Source organism: Scyliorhinus torazame, chromosome 7 (assembly GCF_047496885.1).
Source record: "Scyliorhinus torazame isolate Kashiwa2021f chromosome 7, sScyTor2.1, whole genome shotgun sequence".
Taxonomy (NCBI): Eukaryota; Metazoa; Chordata; class Chondrichthyes; order Carcharhiniformes; family Scyliorhinidae; genus Scyliorhinus; species Scyliorhinus torazame.
The window spans coordinates 59,768,713-59,791,911 of record NC_092713.1 but is presented as its reverse complement, the minus strand read 5'-3'; the positions used below and the strand labels follow the sequence as shown (position 1 = coordinate 59,791,911).

At 46.8% G+C, this 23,199-nt stretch overlaps 1 protein-coding gene across 6 annotated transcripts in view; it reads left to right on the top strand.

Moving 5' to 3' along the window:
* The window catches only part of rnf220a (ring finger protein 220a), a 617,071-nt gene that overhangs the window by 421,697 nt on the left and 172,175 nt on the right, over positions 1-23,199 (top strand). For all 6 annotated transcript variants that reach the window (XM_072510766.1, XM_072510765.1, XM_072510764.1 and 3 more), the window contains exon 4: positions 1,788-1,833. In XM_072510766.1, coding sequence (XP_072366867.1) covers positions 1,788-1,833 — 46 coding nt within the window. The remainder of the gene's footprint in view (positions 1-1,787; positions 1,834-23,199) is intronic.

Here is a 23,199-nt window from a genome sequence, read left to right as displayed (position 1 = left end):
TTCTGGAAAGGAGCAACTTGTTTAGTGTCTTCCTGGAAATTAAGATAGTATTAAATATATATTTTATTAATCGTTTTGATAGCTCCATGATTTCTCTGAGTTAGTCCTGTCTTTTTCTATTTAAACCGACAGCAATCAATATGATAGTATCATTTGTGTTGCTGTACCATATATTCCCCTGGAACTTTGGGATGAACTGTGGATAGATGAGAGTGACCAGCTACATGTTGCATCAATGGGTAAAGTGGCAATTATATGTGGTGTATTTGGGGGTTTTGGGGGAAGAGATGATGGAAGATTATTTTTTTAATATAAATTTTGAGTACCCAATTATTTTTTCCAATTAAGGGGCAATTTAGCGTGGCCAATCCACCTATCCTGCACATTTTTGGGTTGTGGGGATGAAACCCATGCAAACACGGGGAGAACGTGCAATTGCTGGTATGGCCAACATTTACTGCTCACCCCCAAATGAGTTGGTGGTAGTGAACTGCAGTCTTGAACCTCTAGAAGCATCGAGGTTTGATACAAATGGTTTTGCAGATCATTTCATTGACCAGTTAAGAGTCAAACCAATTGCTGTCGATCTGGAGTCACATGTCGGCCAGACCAGGTAAGGATGGCGGATTTTCTTCCCTAAAGGGCATTAGTGAACCAGATAGGTTTTACAATAATATAGTGGTTTTATGGCGACCTTTTTATGTCAAATTTGTTTAATTAACTAGATTTAAGTATCCCTGTCACTGTGGTGGGATTTGAATTCATGTATCTGTATAATTAATCCAGGTCTATGGATTACGGAGTCCAGTAACATAAACACTGTATTACCGTACCCATTTAAAAAAATCCTCATCAAACTTTATTCATTTAGTTTCTGACTGATTATTCAAGCAATTTTGAAAGGCTAAAAGAATCCCCATCAATGCTCACTTAAGGGTAAAGACCAAGAGAGTGTAAGGAGCAGAGCTGTTAGCAGCTGATTGAAGAGTGGCACCGGTAAACACTCAGGAAATAGATGAACTGTTTTCCTCTTTGATTGTGAAAAGAATTACAATCTGCCACTGGTTGGTAACGGCCTTTCTTCCCCAGGTGGAGACGCAGCTGACTCTTTCCCTGCATCTCCCCAGCTCAGGATTTCTCTTTGTGGGGAATCATAGGCACAAACCATTTGTGTTAAGCAGATTATATATTTTTCCTCGAATCGCTTCTAGTTAGATCCCAGAGGTGGCAATAGAAAGGATGCTATCTCTTTTAATGCGCTATCAAATGACTCAAAGTAATATTGCATAGACCTCTAAATCAATGTGATAACTGACCTTTATAATGCAACTCTCAACTTTGCCTCCTAAATCTATTTAAAACATCTAGGAATTTTGGTACCTGGCTAAAAATGTTGTGTAGCTCAAGCTGTCGATAATCTTGATATCCAATTTTTTTCTCTTTTTCTTGTGCTAAACAAAAGTAATGTCACATTGACATGTGTGCATTTGGACAGCTGATGTGCTTTCAGATGCAATGCCATTTATTGTGTGATATGTTATACAGAAACTGCCAAAACATACATTTGATTATTTCATACTACATCTGAATAATAATTTTAATTTTGCAACAGTTTGTACAGGGAAATTTTGGGGGGGGGAGGGAGGGGAGGGAAAGTACTGGGTAATATTATGAGTAACAAAAATGGTTAGCATGTTATAATCGTGCTCAAGCAGCACAATATCTGGTACTGTGGGAAGACATGACGTGCAATAAAATAAAATAATGATTTCCTGTTTCTTCAACAGTAAGCATTCCATGTTGAAGGACAGCACAATCCAGGGGACTGTGAAGGTAAGTGAGCCTGAGTAAATGTTGAAAATAAGAAACACATGCCAGAGATGGGTGAAAGAGAGTGGAAATAAACAAGAAGGAAAATAGAATGGGGAAAGAAAGGAAGTGAGAGAACAGGGGAAAATAAGGGCAAAAATGTAATCTGCAGGCAAGCAATGAATAAGGTAGAAAAGAGAAAGATACTCGAGAAACTAAAATGATAGATTACTTGAAATGGGAAAATGAAAGAAGACAGAGATATAATAGTACAAAAAGCTCAACAGAATTGAGTGAACTAGAGAGAGAGAGAGATGGGGGGACAGAGCCTTTTAACTGGCATGAGAACAGTCTAGTCCCTGGAGCGTCTCATTTCAAGTTAAGTTAGAATTAAGTCCTTGTTAAACAAGCACTCTTCAAGGAATTTCAGCTGCCTTAGAGTGGGATTAAGGAGCAGAAAATATCGCAGATCCCCGTCAATCCTGTGTAAGAATAAGCTGTTAAAAGGCAGCACCATCAGATGACTAACTTCTAGCAGCTACTGTAGCCTTTATTGCAGAGACCTTTTTCCGGAATTTGTTGATGCCGCAAGAATATTAATGTCACGGACCTTTAAAAAGAAAATTTACAAGACCACTTTCTTTTCTTCAAACATGCCCTCCTTTCCTCTGGTCTCAAAACTTTATCTTTTTTAACTCATGGACTATTTTATGCCTCAGGAACTGGAATAAAATTAGACACAAAGAAAGGGTATCAGTAAAATTTATGTATATATATATATATATGCAATTTTGTTTATTAAATAATGAACTAAAAGCATCACTGCAGGCCTCGCAAAACTGAATCATAGAATGAGGCCATTCAGTCCTTTGTGTCCACACCACCTCTCTGCAAGAGCAATTCAGCTAGTTGCTCTCCCCTATTCTGTCCTTGCAATCTTACAAAACTTTCCTCCAATAATTATCCAACGCCCTTTGAAAGCCATGATTGAATCTACTCCAGCACATTCCAGATCCTAACCACTTACACGATGAAAAAGTTTTTTCTCATATTGCCATTGTCTCTTCTGCTGTTTACCTTTCTGCCTATGGGGATAGTTCCTTTTTTTCTGCTCTGTCCAGATCCCTTATGATTGTCACACCTCTACCAAATCTCCTCACAGTTTTCTAAGGAGAATAGCCCGCGCTTTAACAATCTATCCCCAGAACTGAAGTCCTTCAACTCTGGAACTGTTCTTGAAGTCTCTTCTGCACCCTCTCCAATACCTTCATATCTTGTTTAGAGTCTAGTGCTAGAGTTCGCCACAATACACCTGTTGAGGCCAAATCAGGTTTTTATAAAGATTCACCATATGTTACTTTCTTTTGTACTCCATGGGAGTGGTTCAACGGGACATAAACGGAATCCCGTTTCGGGCGCATTTAGCGGGGTGCATTTCTGCGTCTGAAAGACCCCGCTATTTCACGGCACTTTGCTGATTTTTTTGGCCTCAGATGGGAATGGTCCATCGAGGCCGCACTTATATCATTTCCTGCACTGACGAGTTCAGCTTGCCAGTGCAGGAAGAGTACTCGTGGTTCGGGCAGCCATTTTTAAAGGCCGCCCCAATCTTTCGACCCCCTTCAGCATCCCAACGCAGCCTTCCCCCCCCCCCCCCCCAACCACTGCACCCAACCTACCACTTACAGGGTCCTTGAACCCTCCTTCACCCCAGCCCTTATGGGCAAGGCATTCTGGATGTGGCCCCTGGCATGGAGAACAAGGCACTTAGGCACCCTGTCAGTGCCCCTCCCAGCCTGGCAGTGCTATCCAGACATCCTCGCAGTGCCAGAGTGACACTCCAGGGAGCCCGAGTGGCAGTGCCAATGTGTCAGGCTGGCAGTGCCTAGGGGCCAGCAGGGGTGCCATGGTACCACCCTGCCCAGAGACCGACCACCCAGGTGTTTCTAATGGCCTGGGAGATCTCCCTACCATTTTCCATTACGACTGGTCCACTTTTGTGTGGACCAGTGCTAAACGGCGCCCTGGCGAGGCCCCCAAGGCATGGCTGTTCAGTCTGGGTACTGGGAGAATCCTGCGCAGACATATTTAAATTAGCTTAATGGCTCACTTAAATGTGTTAATTTGGTCTCGCCCAGTGAGGGCGAGATTCCTTTGAATCTCGTGAGACATTCGAGTGTCCCAAATCTTGCAAGAGACCTCGTCGCATCACCAAGTCAGGCGTGACGAGGCTGGTAAATCACGCCCTATGTTCCTATTTATTAAAGCCCAGGATTCTGTGTGCTTTATGAACAACTTTCTCAACCTGCCTTGCCCACCTTCAATGATTTGTCCCCATACACCCCTGATCCCCCTGCTCCTGGGCACATTTTAAAATTGTATCCGTCATTTTGTATTGCCTCTCCTCATTCTTATCAACAAAATCACAGAATCATAACATGGGGCTGAACCCTCTTCAACCCTCGTGGGTTTCAGGGCGGTCGGGAAAACAGTTTGGGATTTTCCCCTCACTACTTTCTTTGCTGGCTGATAGCGGCTGCGTTTCCAGCTGATCCATGGGGGGGAATCCTATTTGCATACCTTACCATCTCATGAATGTTCATTAAAAACGGTACTCACCAGAATCACGTAGTCCCCTCTCAATCTTGCACCCTGTCAATAGGAAATTAGACGGATCTGAAACATGTTTGGAAATAAGCGAGGTGTTACTGTCAGCCCTTATTTCACTGCTGAGTGAAATACTCAAAGCCCACCTGCAACAGTGCTGCTCTAGATTCTCACCAAAATCAGTGAGATGCTACACTGGTGAGGGTGTGGGGTTGTTCTTTTCACTGGCTTGCTCTGTTGTCTGGAATATGTTACCTGGGAGCTGCAAACAAGACAGACCAGCTTTCCTACTGGGGTGGGGACATGTGGGTGAAGGAAGAAAGGTGAAAAAAATCAAAAGTGGAAAGGAATCTGGATGGGAGGGGTCTGAGTCAGTGTAAGAGGAGACCAGGGCTGCCCTCAGGGGCTCTTTTCAGGGGGCACATGATGGACTCTAAACATTGAATGGTGTCAGAGCTGGTATAAAAGGGGAAGATTTCTTAGAGAAGGTTTCATTGGAGCTATTGCATTTTCTTGCACATTGGCTTCATTTTGGAGCAGTCGCTCCATTTGAACTTAACACAGAGAGGTATGTGAGAAATGATGGCAAGTGTATAGAATGCACAGCTGCTGCATTTCTGCCAGATCATCGACAAAAGCCGAAAATGTGCATTATGTGCAGTTTGCATGGATCACAAGCCAAAGGGCATCCAATCATTGCTGAAGTATGGATTAAGGTTGATCAGCATAAAAGATAATAGATTGCAGGAGTTCCTTTGGAAAGATCGCACATTTCAGAATGTGTCCACGGTTCTGTGGGATGTCAGGATTGGCATCGTGGACATCGAGATATGTGGTGTGTGTGCCTCAGCTGCAAGGCTGTATCAGCGAAAAGTGTGTGAGTGGATGTGTGTGAGTGGGAGGTATACTATTTCTGTCCGATGTTCGTCAATCTATCATTCCCAAGAGAGAAGGAGGATTGAATAATGGAGCCTGTGATCAATGCTGCTTTATTGATGGCAGGGATCCGATTGAGGAGGAGAAGAACAAGGCACTGCCCAATGAAGAGGAGGCCCATGAACCAGGGGAGCCCCAGCAATGACCCAGAGGATGAGGAGTTAGACACATCCCTCAGAGACATCTCACTGGGCCAAGGGTCTACCAAAGAAGATTTTTTTTCTGGAGATGAGTGATAGACAATGCCAAGCACGTCTGCACTTGTCAAGAGAAGTAGTGAATCACACCTGCCACATTCTGCGGGAGCATCTAATCTTCTATGGAGTGGGAGGACACCCCCTCATCTCCTGCCATGCCCCAAAGTCACCGGCACACTAACACTTTTTGCCTGCACATTGTTCCAGGAATCCACAGGGGACCTATATGACATCTCATAGTCCTCAAATATAAATGTATTGAGGAGGTGACAGATGCCCCCTACAGTACTATTCATCATTGTGCGAAGTTCACACTCGGTGAAACTAGCCAGGCTGGTAGATTTCAGGGGTTTGCAGATATCTTCCCTCGAGTTCAGTGTGCAATCAATTGCACACATATGACACTGAGAGCTCATGACAGCAGCCCCTGATATTCATTAACAGGAAGGGCTCCACTCCATCAATGTTCAACTGGTGTGTGCTCATCAGAAGCACATTTGTGCCAGATATCCTGGTAGTTGCCATGACTCATACATTCTGAGTCCACTCCCAGGCACCTCACATATTCAAAGGGCCTCAGCGAATACGGGGATAAGGGATACCTGCTCAAACGGTGGCTCATGACACATGTTCATTGTCCTCTGAGTCACTTGGAGGAGAGATGCAATGAAGAACATAAGGCAAACACCATCCATTATTAAGCAGACCATTGGCACCCTAAAGATGCACTTCCAATGCTTGTTCAGGTGGGGCTCTGCAGTAGTCTCCACAGAGAGTACGCTGCACCGTTGTGTGTTCCGCCCTTTGCAACCTGGCACTTAAAATGGGGGATCCCTTGCCAGAAGGAGACTTGAGAGGAGGCTGAGAGTTCCTTGAATATTGTAATGCAGGAAGGGCAGGAAGCTGAAGAGGGTCTGTTTCCATGTGAGGATGCCCTCAAAACAGTATGACGTGGAAGACCTGCCCATGCCACAGCCTCAAGATTCCAGGCTGATTAAGGGATAGGCAATGAGACACAGACATTTTCCTTGTGTCCCTTAGTGCTATTGCAGTGCACTGAAAGGCCTTTTCAACCAATGACATCAAGAGCAACTTCAACATTCGGACTTGCACCTTCAATCCTCATGCTTCACGAGGCCCTATTCATTGAAAAGGTCATGATGTGGAGATGCCGGCGTTGGACTGGGGTGGGCACAGTAAGAAGGCTTATAACACCAGGTTAAAGTCTAACAGGTTTGTTTCGAATCAGGTGACTCACCTGATGAAGGAGCTGCGCTTCAAAAGCTAGTGATTTGAAACAAACCTGTTGGACTTTAACTTGGTGTTGCCTGACATCTTATTGAAAAAGTCAGTCATAGGGCAGCATGGTGGTGCAGTGATTAGCATTGCTGCCTCACGGCGCCGAGGTCCCAGGTTCGATCCCGGCTCTGGGTCACTATCCTGTGGAGTTTACACGTTCTCCCTGTGTTTGCGTGGGTTTCGCCCCCACAGCCCAAAGATGTGCAGGGTAGGTGGATTGGCCACACTAAATTACCCCTTAATTGGAAAAAATGAATTGGGTACTCTAAATTTATTTAAAAAAAAGAAAAAGTCAGTCATGAACTCTCCATTGGTACACTCTGAGAAATGATAATCACTACAATAGTGCAGATGCTGTATCAAAAGGTTTAATGCAGTGGTGGCCATCTTTATGAGTAGCTTTTTGCGGACACTGAAATGTGCGCATGGTTGGAGAGAGCATCATGGCTGCAGGTCTTGTAATTTGACACTGTCAATGAAGTCAACCTTTTCATTTGGTGAGAAAATTACAGATACCACCCCAAGGCCAATGAGGAAGCATAGATTGCTACCTTTAAGAAATGGGTGTTTATCCGTGATATCAGAGTGTGGGTGGAGCTGGGCTGTCTGTCAGCTTTTTACTTTCGTTTTAGGCTGTTTGCTGCAGGGTGTGTTTTAGTTTTGTTTTCAGAGCTGGATAGCTGCAGTCACAGCCAGAAGGTGTATCTCTCTCTGTAATCTAAAGACTGTAAATCGATCCTGGTGATTTAAAACTAATAACAGTAGTGACTTTAACCTGATGTGCTTCTGGTAAAAGGTGTTTTAAGTCTTATGGGTGTTAAAAGGAAAGCTTAAAGGATTACTTAGTGTTGTATTCTTTGGGGGTTGTATTTGAATTAATGGTTGCTAAGATGTTCACTGTATGTTTTAAAAAGGTTAACTTGAGTTCACCTTTTCTGCATCTGGCTCCTTACAGGCAGGAGTTGGAGATATTTTCAGCATTGTGCTGTCCTCTGTTGCACGAGGCTGTCTATTCAAGGACAGCTAACTACATTTCATTTTCTTTCACCAGAGAGGAATAGTTGGAGCAAGCACACTTCACTAGGATTCTAGGCTTCCATGTGGTGCAAGGTGCCACATGTCATTACTTCCCTATACAGGAACCAAAGTGGTTTACACTTCCTCTGATGTATGACCATTGACATAGAATCATAAAGTTTGATGCATGGTTTCCTGGCAGTAGATCTTGAAACCTTCGTTCTGTGGAAGTCCTAGGGGGGGAGCTACATTTGAATCACCATGGCAGACCAAAGGGTAGCTATTAATTGATGAGGGATTGCATGCCAGACTGGTGAGTCTGGCATGCAATCCAAACATGCATGCATATCAAGCATTGAGTGAAACCATGCTGCTACATGAAATGTAATGGCATGCTAACTCTCCCGCTGACTGGATGCTCTGGAGCAGCCCTGCAGTATTCAGGAGAGCATGTGCCAAAATTCTTGGTGGTTTGCTGTATGTTGCAAAGCCCTCTGTGAGCAGCTGAGGAGCACGCGCATTAGGAGTATCAGGAGGAGAAGAAGAAGTAATCACAGAAGCAGTCTAGACAGCCACGGTATCCCCAGGTGTTCTGTGAGTCACTCATCCAAGTGCGATCCCAGTATCCACAACCCCAATTTCCCATGCTCCTGTTTCCTCATTTCCTAAGAGTATCAGCAGTTCATAGCATTTACAGTGCAGAAGGAGGCCATTCGGCCCATCGAGTCTGCACCGGCCCTTGGAAAGAGCACCCCACTTATGCCCACACCTCCACCCTATCCCCGTAACCCAGTAACCCCAACTAACCTTTTGTTTTTGGACACTAAGGGGCAATTTAGCATGGGCAATCCACCTAACCTGCACATCTTTGGACTGTGGGAGGAAACCGGAGCACCCGGAGGAAACCCACGCAGAGTCCGCACAGACAGTGACCCAAGCCGGGAATCGAACCCGGGACTCTATTGTACACCCTAACCGATGGAAAATAATGTTTACAAATTTCTAAAAATGTGCTCCTGGTATGTGGCAGCAGGGTCACCGAAGAAAACAATCTGCATTTGTTTTCATTTTTAAGTGTTATTAGACTCTAAGGATAGAAATATGTTTTTTCATCTGAACCAGGAAGTCTGCAGTATAATAGAAATTGGGCCTCGGGTATCATTTTAATCATAGCGGCAAATTGCCGATCCCGTTGCACCTTCAGAGGTAAATCATCGCTTTGGCGGAATCCAGTTGGGTCAACTCCCTCAATGGTAGCAACCTGTAGATATGTCGAGGGAAAAGGGGGAAGCAAACAGGAGAGGGGAGAGGCTAATGTGTACTGGTAGAGGTGGGAGGAGCCCTCTGCACAGGAAGCCCTTCCTCCTCCTGAGCCACCGATAGCTGTACCTGCATGTTTGTTCTGTGCACCTCACCGAGTGTATTGCCCTCTACTTCACTCTGTAAACACCTGGGGCTGTATGCATTTGAGCTCTGCTTAGAAGTGAGAGAGAGTGTGTGTGGTTAAGTGCTGGCCTAGCTGGATACAATGGGCACTGGCTCACCATTGTCTAACACATTTAGGGAAAGACAAGTCACAATGATATCCTGACGATCAGCTTGCACATACAGCTTTCAAAAGGAGTGCCACAGTGAAGAGCCTCAGGTTATGTTTGCCAGTATTTAGTGAAAGAGAAAGAGAAGATACTTGAAAAGAACACATTTTCTGAGCTGAGGAGAAAGAGCAGGGGAGTGGGACTAATTGGTAGCTCTTGCAGAGAGCTGACATAGGCACAATGCGATGAATATCCTCCTCCTGTACTGTATTATTCTACGATTCTAAAAGAGGCACAGCAGAAGCTGGTACTGACTCTTGTACCTTCTACTTTCTAATCCCTACTCTTTATGGCCTCTCGATCGATTAATTTGGAGTGCCCTTTATCATATAGGGCATGAAATTTGATTATAGGGGACCTCTCGTGATCTCTTATTGTTGCCAGGAAAGCCTTGTGAAAAAACAATATCAGAAGTGAGAAATTGCAGTTGGCAAAATGAGATGCAGCAATGGCCAAATAGTAGCATACGGGTGACTTAGCTGTATGATGTCCAGCGTATGTAATTAGAAATTTTAAGCATGGCAGAGCTCTGTGAATTATGTTGAGATTAGAAGTTCCTTCCAATGAATGTGAAAGGCTTGAGTTTTGGCAGGCCAAATTTCAGTGCTTGGATCAAGTATGGGCAGAATTTACCAGCTGTTCACGCCGGTGGGAAATTCCGGTCCCACATGCGCAAAGATTTCCTGGCGACGAGGGGTGCTGTCACCGGGAAATCCCGCTGACAACGGAGGGACCGGTAGATTCTGCTGGCGAAAAACATGCGGTGAGGTGGGGGAGTAAAGGGCAGATATGTAGGGGCCTCCGGAAGATTATGGGTGGGGGGGTGATGGTTGGGGGACCTAGAAGGGAGGGAGTGATTTAAGGGGGCTTAGGGGGGCCTGAAGAGGGAGAACTGCCAGGGACCGCATAGCGGGGTGGCCTCACTTGAGGGATGTGGGGTTATGTCCATGCTTGTGTGGGGTAACATTGCCCATAGGTTGGGTGGGGGGGTGGGGGACCCACAAGCTCACTTAGAAATTGGAGCACCCTTTCAAAATGGCAGCCCAATCACTGAGTTCTGCTCCCCAGTGCTAAAAAAAATTCTGAGTGTGGGCTAAACCGGTGAGATACTCCCCAGGGCCCCCAAAAGTGCCGAAGTGTTATTGAATAGCGGGGGGAACTCGGCGGCAGAGGCGACGGGAAACTCTCTGAAAAACCCGCCACTAATTAACATCAAAATATTTTGGGAGAATCGCGCTCAATGTCTTCCATCTAAACATTAGGATAACTGAAGCTATTGGACAGAATCTTCTGCTCTGGGAGAAAGTTCCAGGGTAGGGGCGGGATGTGAGGGACTCCCATCGCAGAGCATAGCAGGTAAACCAGCCAAATTATGCAATGTTCAGCTCATTAATTATGTAGCTCTGAGGTTCACATCGAATCTGATGGCGGGTCAGGCAGGAATTGAGATACTTAACTGTCATGTCCGGGCGCCATATTTAAAAGGCATCTGCACATCCTCCTTGCAGAGTTGTCCTTCCCTGAATACTCACTCCTTGCAGAGTTGTACTTCTCCACACCTCCCCCCCCCCTTTCAGAGTTTCTTTTACATGATCTCTCCCAGTTGACTTCAACTCCCAATTCCCTGCCCCCCCTTCCGTCATGTCTCCCAACATCCCCCCCTCACACTTTGTGCATGTGTCAACTGCTGCACAATACACTGACAGCACCTTGTGAAGAGAAATACGGATGGTAAAGGAAGCATCTAGTGACAGGTCAATGAAAGAGAGTGTGGTAAACCACTGTTGCACCTGTATTAGGTGATGTACGGTAGGACCTGTACTGCAGGTTCGCCGGTAGTCCCTGCCTGCTGGCTCCGCCCAGGAGGCGGGGTATAAATATGCGTGTCCTCCAGCCAGCAGCCATTTCACCAGCTGCTGTGGGAGGCCACACATCTGATAGCAATAAAGCCTCAGTTGGATTCAACTATCGTCTTTTGTCCAATTGATCGTGCCTCAAATTATTGCTATCAGTTTCTAAGGATGGACCTCCGTATCAAACCGGATCGCCTGCAGCTGGATCCTCACTCAAGCGACGCCAGAAAGGACTTCCAGCACTGGCTAGTTGCTTCGAAGCGTATATCAACGCGGCACCAACCCCTGTTCCGGAGGCTCAGAAGATTCAGATTTTATATTCCAGGTTGAGCTCCAAAGTCTTTCCGTTAATCCAGGACGTGCCGAACTACGCCAAAGCCATGACTCTACTCAAGGACAACTACGCACAGAAAATGAATATGCTCTTCGCCAGGCACGGACTCGCCACTCGCTCTCAACTCCCTGGTGAGTCCACAGAAGACTTCTGGCGAGCCCTAATCCCACTAGTCCAGGACTGCAACTGTCAGGCCGTTACGGTCCCGGAACACTCAGACCTCCTTATGCGGGACGCTTTTGTGACTGGAATTGGGTCAGATTTCATATGCCAGCGGCTCCTAGAAAGGGCCACGCGCGACCTCGCAGAGACTAAAACGCTAGCGCTCTCCATGAAGGTCGCCCTGCGCAACATCTAATCCTACACCCCCAGCCGCGCGGCCCACCCCTCCTATGCTTCGTGGACCCCACAGACAGCCGCCCCAGTGGGGGCGTGCCCACCCACTACGCCTGCGCTGCATGCCAGCCAGCGAACCCCGGGGGCCCCCAATGCTATTTTTGCAGCCAACAGAAGCACCCCCGCCAACGCTGCCCGGCACGTGCTGCCCTTTGTAAAGCCTGCGGGAAGAAGGGCCACTTCTGCGCGGTGTGCCAGGCCCGCTCAGTAGCCGCTATCGCCCCCCACCCCCCTCAGTCACGGACAATGGGCGCTGCCATCCCCCCCCTCAGACCACGTGCGGCCAGTGGGCGCCGCCATCGTCCCCTCCGCGCAACATGTGCGTTTCATGGCTGCCGCCATCTTGTTCCACCCCCGCAATGTGCGTTCCATGGATGCCGCCATTTTGTAACCCTCAAGACCTTCGGGGCCGCCATCTTGTCCACCCCTCAGCACATGGGCACCACCAGCGTTCCAAGACCCGGGCTCACCAGCCGCCCCATTACCCGACGACCAACCAAGACTCGCCTCCATGTCAATCGACCAGTCTCGTCCGCATAACCTGACCAAATCATCCACCAGCGTGAAAGTCAATGGACATGTAACCTCCTGCCTGCTGGACTCCGGGAGCACCGAAAGCTTCATACACCCGGATACGGTAAAGCGCTGCTCCCTCACGATACACCCCGCCAACCAAAAAATCTCCCTGGCCTCCGGATCCCATTGCGTAGCGATCCGGGGGTACTGTACGGTCACGCTCACAGTCCAGGGCGTAGAATTCAGCGGCTTCCGCCTCTACGTCCTCCTAACCTCTGCGCTGCACTAATTCTCGGCCTGGACTTCCAGTGCAACCTCCAGAGCCTAACTCTGAAATTCGGCGGGCTCTTACCACCCCTTACTGTGTGCGACCTCGCGACCCTAAAGGTCGACCCACCTTCCTTCTTTGCCAATCTAACTCCAGATTGCAAACCCATCGCCACCAGGAGAAGACGGTACAGCATGGGGGACAAGACCTTCATCAGTTCCGAAGTCCAACGGCTGCTTCGGGAAGGCATTATCGAGGCCAGCAACAGCCCCTGGAGAGCTCAAGTGGGAATAGTTAAAACTGGGGAGAAACACAGAATGGTCGTGGACTACAGCCAGACCATCAACCGGTACACGCAGCTCGACGAGTACCCCCTCCCACGCATATCTGACATGGTTAACCAGATTGCGCAGTACCGGGTCTTCTCAACGGTAGACCTGAAATCCGCCTACCACCAGCTCCCCATCTGTAAATCGGACCGTCCATACACCGCTTTCGAAGCAGACGGCTGCCTATACTACTTCCTTCGGCGTCACAAACGGGGTCTCGGTCTTCCAAAGGGAGATGGACCAAATAGTCGACCGGTACGGTTTGCAGGCCACATTTCCGTACCTAGACAACTTCACCATCTGCGGCCATGATCAGCAGGACCACGACGCCAAACTTGCTGAATTTCTCCACACCGCTACTCTCCTAAACCTCACTTACAACAAGGACAACTGCGTGTTCAGCACGAACCGCTTAGCCATCCTCGGCTATGTGGTCCAGAACGGAGTTCTGGGGCCCGATCCCAACCGCATGCGCCCCCTCAGGAGCTCCCCCTCCCCCACTGCACCAAGGCCCTCAAACGCTGCCTGGGGTTCTTTTCGTACTACGCTCAGTGGGTCCCAAACTATGCGGACAAGGCCCGCCCACTCATACAGTCCACCCAACAGGCCTTCGCCCGGATCAGAGCTGATATTGCCAAGGCCACAATGCACACTGTAGATGAGACACTGCCCTTCCAAGTAGAAAGTCCCCCTTGCCGCCACCCTCAATCAAACAGGCAGGCCCGTGGCATTCTTTTCCCACACCCTTCATGCCTCAGAAATTCGGCACTCATCCGTCGGAAAAGAGGCCCAAGCTATCGTTGAAGCTGTGCGGCACTGGAGGCATTACCTGGCCGGCAGGAGATTCTCTCTCCTCACTGACCAATGGTCGGAAGCCTTCATGTTCAACAACACACAGCGGGGCAAGATCAAAAATGATAAAATCTTGCGGTGGAGAATCGAGCTCTCCACCTATAATTACGAGATTATGTATCGCCCCGGCAAACTCAACGAACCTCCAGATGCCCGATCACGAGGTACATGTGCCAGCGCACAGATAGACCGACTCCGGGCCCTGCACGACAGCCTTTGTCACCCAGGAGTCACACGGTTGTACCACTTCATTAAGGCACAAAATCTGCCCTACTCCGTCGAGGAAGTAAGGACAATCACCAGGGACTGCCAGGTCAGACCGTGCACGCCTGGTGAAGGCCTTCCGTCCCTTTGAACGCCTCAGTGTGGACTTCAAAGGCACACTCCCCTCCACCGATCGTCACACATATTTTCTCAGTGTGATCGACGAATACTCCAGATTTCCCTTTGCCATCCCATGCCCCGACATGACGTCTGCCACCGTCATTAAAGCCCTCAACACAATCTTCACTCTGTTCGGTTTCCCCGCCTACATCCACAGTGACAGGGGATCCTCATTCATGAGTGATGAGCTGCGTCAGTTCCTGCTCAGCAGGGGTATCGCCTCCAGCAGAACAACAAGCTATAACCCCCAGGGATACGGACAGGTAGAAAGGGAGAATGGAGCGGTATGGAGGGCCATCCAGCTGGCCCTACGGTCCAGAAACAACCCGGCCTCCCGCTGGCAGGAGGTCCTCCCTGATGCACTCCATTCCATTTGCTCGTTACTCTGCACTGCCACTAACAATACACCCCATGAACGTCTTTTTGCCTTCCCCAGGAAGTCCGCATCCGGGGTGTCGCTCCCGATTTGGCTCGCAGCTCCGGGAACCGTGCTTCTCCGTAAGCGCGTCTGACTCCATAAGGTGGACCCATTGGTGGAGAGGGTGCACTTGCTCCACACAAACCCCCAGTACGCCTACGTGGCATTCCCCGGTGGCCGCCAGGATACTGTCTCCCTCAGGAACCTGGCACCAGCAGGTTCCACCCCCACACCGCATCCGCCCCTGGCGCCACCCTCCCCTCCCCCGTCGCTCCCAACAGCAGCCCCCCCCTCCAGGACCATCCGTCCTCCCCCTGCCCATGCCCGACGATGAAGAGGATTTTGGCACGCTCCCAGAGTCACCATCGACCAGATCAGCACCAACATCGCCGACACCACTGCGCCGCTCCCAGAGGAACATCAAGGCCCCGGACCGGCTAAACCTCTGACCCGTCCACCGGACATCAAAAGACATTTGTTTGCTCAAATCTTGTAAATATTAACTCATTGTTGTATATAGTTACCCACCACCCCCGCCGGACTCAATTTTTAACAGGGGGTGAATGTGGTAAACCACTGTTGCACCTGTATTAGGTGATGTACGGTAGGACCTGTACTACAGATTCGTTGATAGTCTCTGCCTGCTGGCTCCACCCAGGAGGCAGGGTATAAATATGCGTGTCCTCCAGCCAGCAGCCATTTCGCCAGCTGCTGTGGGAGGCCTCACATCTGATAGCAATAAAGCCTCAGTTGGATTCAACTATCGTCTTTTGTCCAATTGATCGTGCCTCAAAGAGCCCCCCACACACTGGGTGCATGCTACATTTGCAGATTGGATAATAGAACAGTTGCATTTCCTGCGAGTGGGGTGGAAGATTTCATGGGGGATTGAGATTCCGACCTGTGGACTTGTTAATAAGCATTTGTGACATGTAAATGACCCTGACATTCACCAGCAGGAAAGATGACCCGCCATGAGCCCACTATAAAAGTGCTGAGGGGAAAATTGGGACTTGTTTCTCCGCCGGCGGAGTTCTGATTTTTGGCCTCACTCCAAATTTTGCAGAACACCTTCGGTCCATCTGCAAGCAGGACCCAGACTTTCCTGTCGCTTGCCATTTCAACTCGCCGTCCTGCTCTTATGCCCACATGTCCATCCTTGGCCTGCTACAATGTTCCAGTGAAGCCCAACGGAAACTCGAGGAACATCATCTCATCTACCGATTAGGCACGTTACAGCCTTCCGGACTTAACATTCAGTTCAAAAACTTGAGATTGTGAACACTCTCCTCCACCTTCATCCAAATGTATTTCCATTGTTCTGTTTTTCCTTCAACATTGTCTTCCCTCCCTCTACCCCACTAGTGCCATCTGTTCCCTGTTCCTAGACCTGGTGTTGTAAGACTTCTTACTGTTTCTAGATGTTCTTTGATGTGGAGATGCCGGCATTGGACTGGGGTGAGCACAGTAAGAAGTCTTACAACACCAGGTTAAAGTCCAACAGGTTTGTTTCGAATCATTCACCTGAGGAAGGAGCAGTGCTCCGAAAGCGAGTGATTCGAAACAAACCTGTTGGACTTTGGCCTGGTGTTGTAAGACTTCTTACTAGAACACATTCTGATCTCTTAATGTGCCACTATCAGCACCTTTCTGAGTCATTATCACCACCGTTCACAATTTAGGGTCTCTTGGTCGAGATATTCTGAGGAAATATGATAGTACTGGAGAATAGAATTCCTGTTTTACATTACACATCGTGTGACATCATTGCCAACCTTTCATATCAGTTAGAACAGAAGTTATGTTGAGTACAAAGGGCCTTTACCACTATTTTGACAATGTACCTCAATTCCCAGCAGTCTGATGTTTCATTTCTGCACGCATTGCCTTTTTTTGCTGAATTAGTGACAAGAAGGTTTGGATTTAAAGAACAGAAGAGCTTTTCAAAATTTGTTGACAGAATGTAGGTGTCGCTGACGAGCCATTATTTATTGCCCATCCCTAGTTGCCCTTGAGAAGGTGATGATGAGCTGCCTTCTTGAACCGCTGCAGTCCCTGGCATGTAGGTACACCCACAGAGCTAGTAACCCTACAAATTGTATCCTTGCCAGCCCCACAGGTACTATGCATTAGTTACATATGTTAACATTAATTCGCGAGCATCATTGCCGTCAATTTTCCCAACTTCTAACTTTGTGCTTTTTTCCCCCTGTACCGTAGAACAAAACTAATGTCATGTGACAGTACCTTAAAGAAATGGGTGTTTAAGAAATGTACCTTTAAGAAATGGGTGTTTGAGAAATGTACCTTTAAGAAATGGGTGTTTATCAGTGATGTCAGAGTGTGGGTGGAGCTGGGCTGTCTGTCAGATTTTTACTTTAGTTTTAGGCTGTTTGCTGCAGGGTGTGTTTTAGTTTCGTTTTCAGTGTTGGAGCTGAAGCCAGACAGAGCAGGTGTTTTGTTGATCTCTCTGCCATGAAAAGACTATCTCTTGATCATTTGGTGAATTCAAAATTATAAATGTTCTCAGTAGTGAAGGTAAATTTAATGTGCTTCTGTTAAAAGGTATTTCTTTTGTCTTCTGGATGTTGTTTGGGAGGTTATTAAGGATTACTTAGTGTTGTATTGTTTGGGGGTTGTATTTGAATTGATGATTGCTAAGATGTTCGCTGTATGTTTTAAAAAGGTTAACGTGAGTTCATAGAATAAACATTGTTTTGCTTCAAAAAATACTTTTCCATTTCTGCTGTACCACACCTGTAGAGTGGGCCGTGAGCTCCCATTACCACAATCTATTAAAAGTTGTGGGTCAGGTGAACTTCATGATACACTTTGGGGTTCTCTAAACCCTGGCCCATAACACTAAAATCAAACAAAATTACATCTCACCACCTTAACAGTCAAGTTCTTCCACACTTTGTTCAAACCAGGTTCTGATGGTAACAATGCCAGCCAATGCCCTCCCTACAAGGGAGCCTATTCAAATTGACTTATTGTTTCACACCGCAACAATTCTTGATTCCGCAAATCTGGTTCCATGGATGAGGAACTTCAGTTATGACGTTAGTAATGAAATGAAATGAAAATTGCTTATTGCCACAAGTAGGCTTCAAATGAAGTTACTGTGAAAAGCCCCTAGTCGCCACATTCCAGCACCTGTTCGGTGAGGCTGGCACAGGAATTGAACCGTGCTGCTGGTCTGCGGAGAAGGTGGGACTCTTTTCCTTGGAGAGAGGAAGACTGGGAGGTGGTTTGATAGAGGTATACAAAATCATGAAGGGGCCTGCACAGAGTGGATCGAGGAAAACTCTTCCCACCCATGAAAGGATCGAGAATGCGAGGGCACAGATTTAAAGTAATGTGAAAAGAGTGTTTTCACACAGCGAGTGGTTTGGGTCTTGAATGCACTTCCTGAGAGAGTGGTGGAACAAGTTAAATTGAAGCATTCAAGAGGGAATTATTTGAAAAATAAATAATCTGCAGGGTAACAGGGAGAAGGCGTGGGAATGGCACTGAGTGAAATGGTCTTTCGGAGGGCCGGTGTAGACATGATGGGCCGAATAGTCTCCTTCTGCGGTGTAACAATTCTGTGCAATTGAAACAATTTGCCTCACTTGCGGCAGTAGGGAACACTCTTCTCAAGCTAGTGGGCAGGATTCCCCGGTCCGCCAGCCGGATGATTCTCAGCCGCGCGCCATTCGCTGGTGGCGGGATTCTATCTTCCCGCCGATTGTCAGTGGGACTTCCCATGGTAACCACACCACGCCGTTGCGAAACCTGCTGGTGGGGATGTGCTGCTAGCGTGGAAATTGAATCGCAACGCCTGAAGAATTCCGGCCAATGTTAAGTACATTCTTGTGTTGGTGTGATGGGATCCTTCACCCTGCATCTCTCCATGACCGTGGAAATGAATGCAAAATTTTACGTAAAGTTTATAGTGCCAGAGAGTTTTTACCTGGTAACTGGTTTGAGGGCTAAGGAAAGGAAAGAAAAAAAAAATAGAACTGGGGAATTAGCTTTTCATAAAGCTTAGATTTAAAAAAAAATCATTCCAACAGATAGAAGGAAGAGAAAGTGGGAGAGAGAGAGAGAAGCCCAGAATTTTTTCTTTCAGCTGCCTGTAAATGAGGGGATAGCGCTTAATAGTCTCAAATGGCTGCCTTAAAGGGAATTCAGTTAACAAAATGTCAGAGGGAAATGCACTTCCATTCACTTTATGACACATGATCCTGCATGCGTAGGGAAACAATATTTACAATGTGCTTGCAATTTCAATTCATTTCGGAGATGTACGACGAAGATTAATTTGTGGGATAGAAAATAGCAAGGGAAAGATGTCTAATGCTTCTCTCTAAAAAGGAGCTGTCTTGAAGTCAGAGGTGTTGGAGCCACCAGGCTTGCAAAGATTAATTGCCTTGCTGCCATTAAACCTAAAATTAGCTGGTGGGGGAACATCATGTAAAAGGTTGAGAAGCCATGAATTATTATTTTTAAGCTCTTACCTTTTGAAGATACTCTTCCCTCTTGCAAATGTCACTTGTGCTGAGCTAGCCGGTTGTGTAAAAGTTATGTTTTTTAATCATACTGGGCAAATTATTTTTTTGATTAATTTTTCCTCACTTTTATCGTTTCTCAGTCTCTCAGCACAACTGCTGACCTGAACCCTTTCTTCAAACACAGAATGAAATAAAGGAGGGAGAGGACAGGTGGATGAGTCGCAGGAGCCCCTTGATTTTGTTCTTGCTATAGAGCCCAGTGTAGCAGAAACATATCAAAGTGTTGAGTGTTCTGGTAACACTTTGCAAAAGGCATTGCCCTTCACTTGGTGCAGTATCATTATGAATACTCCCATCAAAATGCTTTTAACATCCTCTTTCCTTTCAAATGGTATAGACATTAAAATGGAGGGTTCTGCTGATGATTTTATTTCTGAATAAAATTGCATTTTTAAAATTCTTTTTTTCAAGATAATCAAATGTTCTCCCATTCTCAAAATCTTTGACCGGTTTTTGGGGACCTACCGACTTGCAGTAGTTCATCCAAGTGGCTATTCATCACATTTGAATATACATGGCCATAAGTGTTAGCAACCTGTTTAACTGTGGCTAACATGACTGTTAACCCCAATTCTGCTCTCTACCAATATCCGCATTTTCAGTTTTCACCAGGGGTCAAATGCATAACGACCAGGAAGGGATCATGGCTGATTGTACGTGTAGATTGTACAAATTTTACATGTATGATCTGCTGTTTCAATGCAGAGTCTAAGGTTGAAAATCTAGGTTCCAGTCTATGCTGGTGAGGTGGGAGAGGCCTTTTCCTGCCCCGGCTCAGTTTTCTCTTTGCTTAACCATGAGGTAACAAGCAGAAGGTGTCTTACAAAGGCCCTTCCCTTGAACCCTCTGAGGTAAGTGATGAATTGTATATTTTTGGAGTTGTCTACAATTATTATTTTTGATTCTCTTCAGTCGCAGCTCTAAATTGCCCTAATGTGAGCAGCCAGGTGCACATTCAGCTCATGCAAATGGCATGCGTCAGGAAAACTGAGGGCAGTTCTCTAAAATGCACAGTCCATATCTGGTACATTGGGCCTACTGTACGCCAAGTAGAGACATGGAGAGGGAAATTGGCCCTAATATTTCCACAAGAATTCGGAAAAATCCACATTTCCTTTGCTACAATTTTGCTACTATGCAAATGATACAAATAGAGAGTATGTTTACAGCTGAATTCATGACAATTCTGCTCTTTCACTATGGCTACATGTCACATTTAGGGCTGTATGTGAATGGTCATCTTTTTTTGAGGCTGTGTCAGCTTTTTCTAGTTTTGTGAAGTAGCGTGTATGTAGTGCATGCTTGGATGTAGGTTTGATAGAGGGCTTTCACTACTGCTATGGATTCTGGGATATCTGCACTTCCATATATGTTTTCTCCTATTCGAGGATACAAGAGAAATGTAATGATTTACACCCACAATCCTTCGCAATTCCAAGGCATTGAAGGCAGAAGATTAAAATCAGCTAAATGTAGGATTGTTGGCAGCCTTGAAGTTATTTATAAATTAGTTTTAAAAAGTGGTTGCTTTCCACCTCTGATCCCATTTATAAACATAGTCCCACTTTACCAAATCCTATTTTTTGTTGCTGTTCCTCATGAAACAGAGAGAAAGACAAAATGGAAGACCTGCTAGTTCTTGTCACAGAAAGCTTGAGCACTTTCCCCCTTAGTCTTTACTGTTACTGTTCAAAAAAACCTTTAAAACCTTTTCACTGTATTGCGAAGGTGTAATATTGGCTAGTTAATAACAATCTATGATAATGGGCATGATCGAACGGCCATGCTGCAGCCGAAAAGCAGTGTGCCGTGACGCAACCTGGCCGATAGTAGCCGGGAGACCCCAGTCCCAGGATCTACCCGTTTCACAATACCTCGCGAGATCTAACGTGATCTTGCGAGATGTTTGATAGAAATTCCACCCATTGTGGGAAGGCTTCACTTTTGGCAAATCTGCATATTAGAGCGAGACAGCTAGTGTCACTCTAATATGCCATTTACTGAGACACCCGAGGAGTTGGGATCTATCCACTTTGCCTCAGAGACCTTGGGTGAGCACTGTTCAGTACTGGTCTCCACAAATGGGAACCAGACAGAACGGCACCCGTGGGGGCTTCCCAAGTGATCTGAGGCCTCCAGGTGCATGCCCTTTGGGAAGGGTGGTACCCTGGCACTGGTGTCAACTGGCCACCCTGGCACTGCCTGCCTAGTGCCCTGGCACTGCTAGCCTGGCACCCAGGCAGTGTTACATAGGTGCTAGCCTGGCACTGCCAAGGTGTCCAGGTCGCACTGCCAAGATGCCAAGTTGGCATTTTTCATGTGGTGACGATTGGGTTGGGGGTGCCCTGCATGGGTGTTGGGGGTATGGGGGGATGCCTGGGGACCCCTCATAGTGAGTTGGGGCTTGGAAGGGGTCGGAGACCACATAAGGGGCTCATGAAATTGGGATGCCAAATGGCGTCCCGATCTATCGCTACACTGAGGAGTTCTGGCGCGCGGAGCTCCTCAGTGCAGAACATAGAACATAGAACATTACAGCACAGTACAGGCCCTTCGGCCCTCGATGTTGCGCCGACCTGTGAAACCAATCTAAAGCCCGTCTACACTATTCCCTTATCGTCCATATGACCATTTAAATGCCCTTAGTGTTGGCGAGTCCACTACTGTTGCAGGCAGGGCATTCCACGCCCTTACTACTCTCTGAGTGAAGAACCTACCTCTGACATCTGTCCTATATCTATCTCCCCTCAATTTAAAGCTATGTCCCCTCGTACTAGCATCACCATCCGAGGAAAAAGGCTCTCACTGTCCACCCTATCTAATCCTCTGATCATCTTGTATGCCTCTATTAAGTCACCTCTTGACCTTCTCTCTAACGAAAACAGCCTCATGGCTATTGCAGAAAATACGGAGGCATGGGATTGAGGGTGATTTAGCAGTTTGGATCAGAAATTGGCTAGCTGTAAGAAGACAAAGGGTGGTGGTTGATGGGAAATGTTCAGCCTGGAGTTCAGTTACTAGTGGTGTACCACAAGGATCTGTTTTGGGGCCACTGCTGTTTGTCATTTTTATAAATGACCTGGAGGAGGGTGTAGTAGGATGGGTGAGTAAATTTGTGGATGACACTAAAGTCAGTGGAGTTTTGGACAGTGTGGAAGGAGTTGCAGGTTACAGAGAGACATAGATAAGCTGCAGAGCTGGGCTGAGAGGTGGCAAATGGAGTTTAATGCAGAAAAGTGTGTGGTGATTCATTTTGGCAGGAGTAACAGGAATACAGAGTACTGGGAAGAACTCAATAAGGTTTGTGAGGCACGACCTACCGTTCACAAAACCGTGTTGACTATCCCTAATCAAATTATTCCTTTCTAGATGATTATAAATCCTATCTCTTATAACACTTTCCAAGACTTCCAAAACAGGGTTACATGTGGTCTTGTCCGCACGTTCCCTGCTGAAGCATCCTATCTAAACCTGAGTAACGTTTAATAGCGTGTTTCTTGGTGCTGCGAGCGCTGGGAAACACGCGGCTAAACGTGCTCACTATGGGACTTTGTTCCCATCATGCCCAATATATTTTGCTTGCATTCTTGGATTTTTCTTTGAATCATCTAAATTTAGACAGTTGTTATTATACATGAATTTCAAGCAGCTGAAGGCTGTACTTCTTGGTGGCTGTATTTATCTGAACCTCAAAAGATTGGGTGGAATTTTAACCATGGCACCATGGTGGAACATGAATTGGGTGCCATGAGATTATCATGCGCTGCTGACTTTTATCATGAAGATAGGATGTAATTACAAATGTATTACAAGTAGGAAGCCACTATGGGATG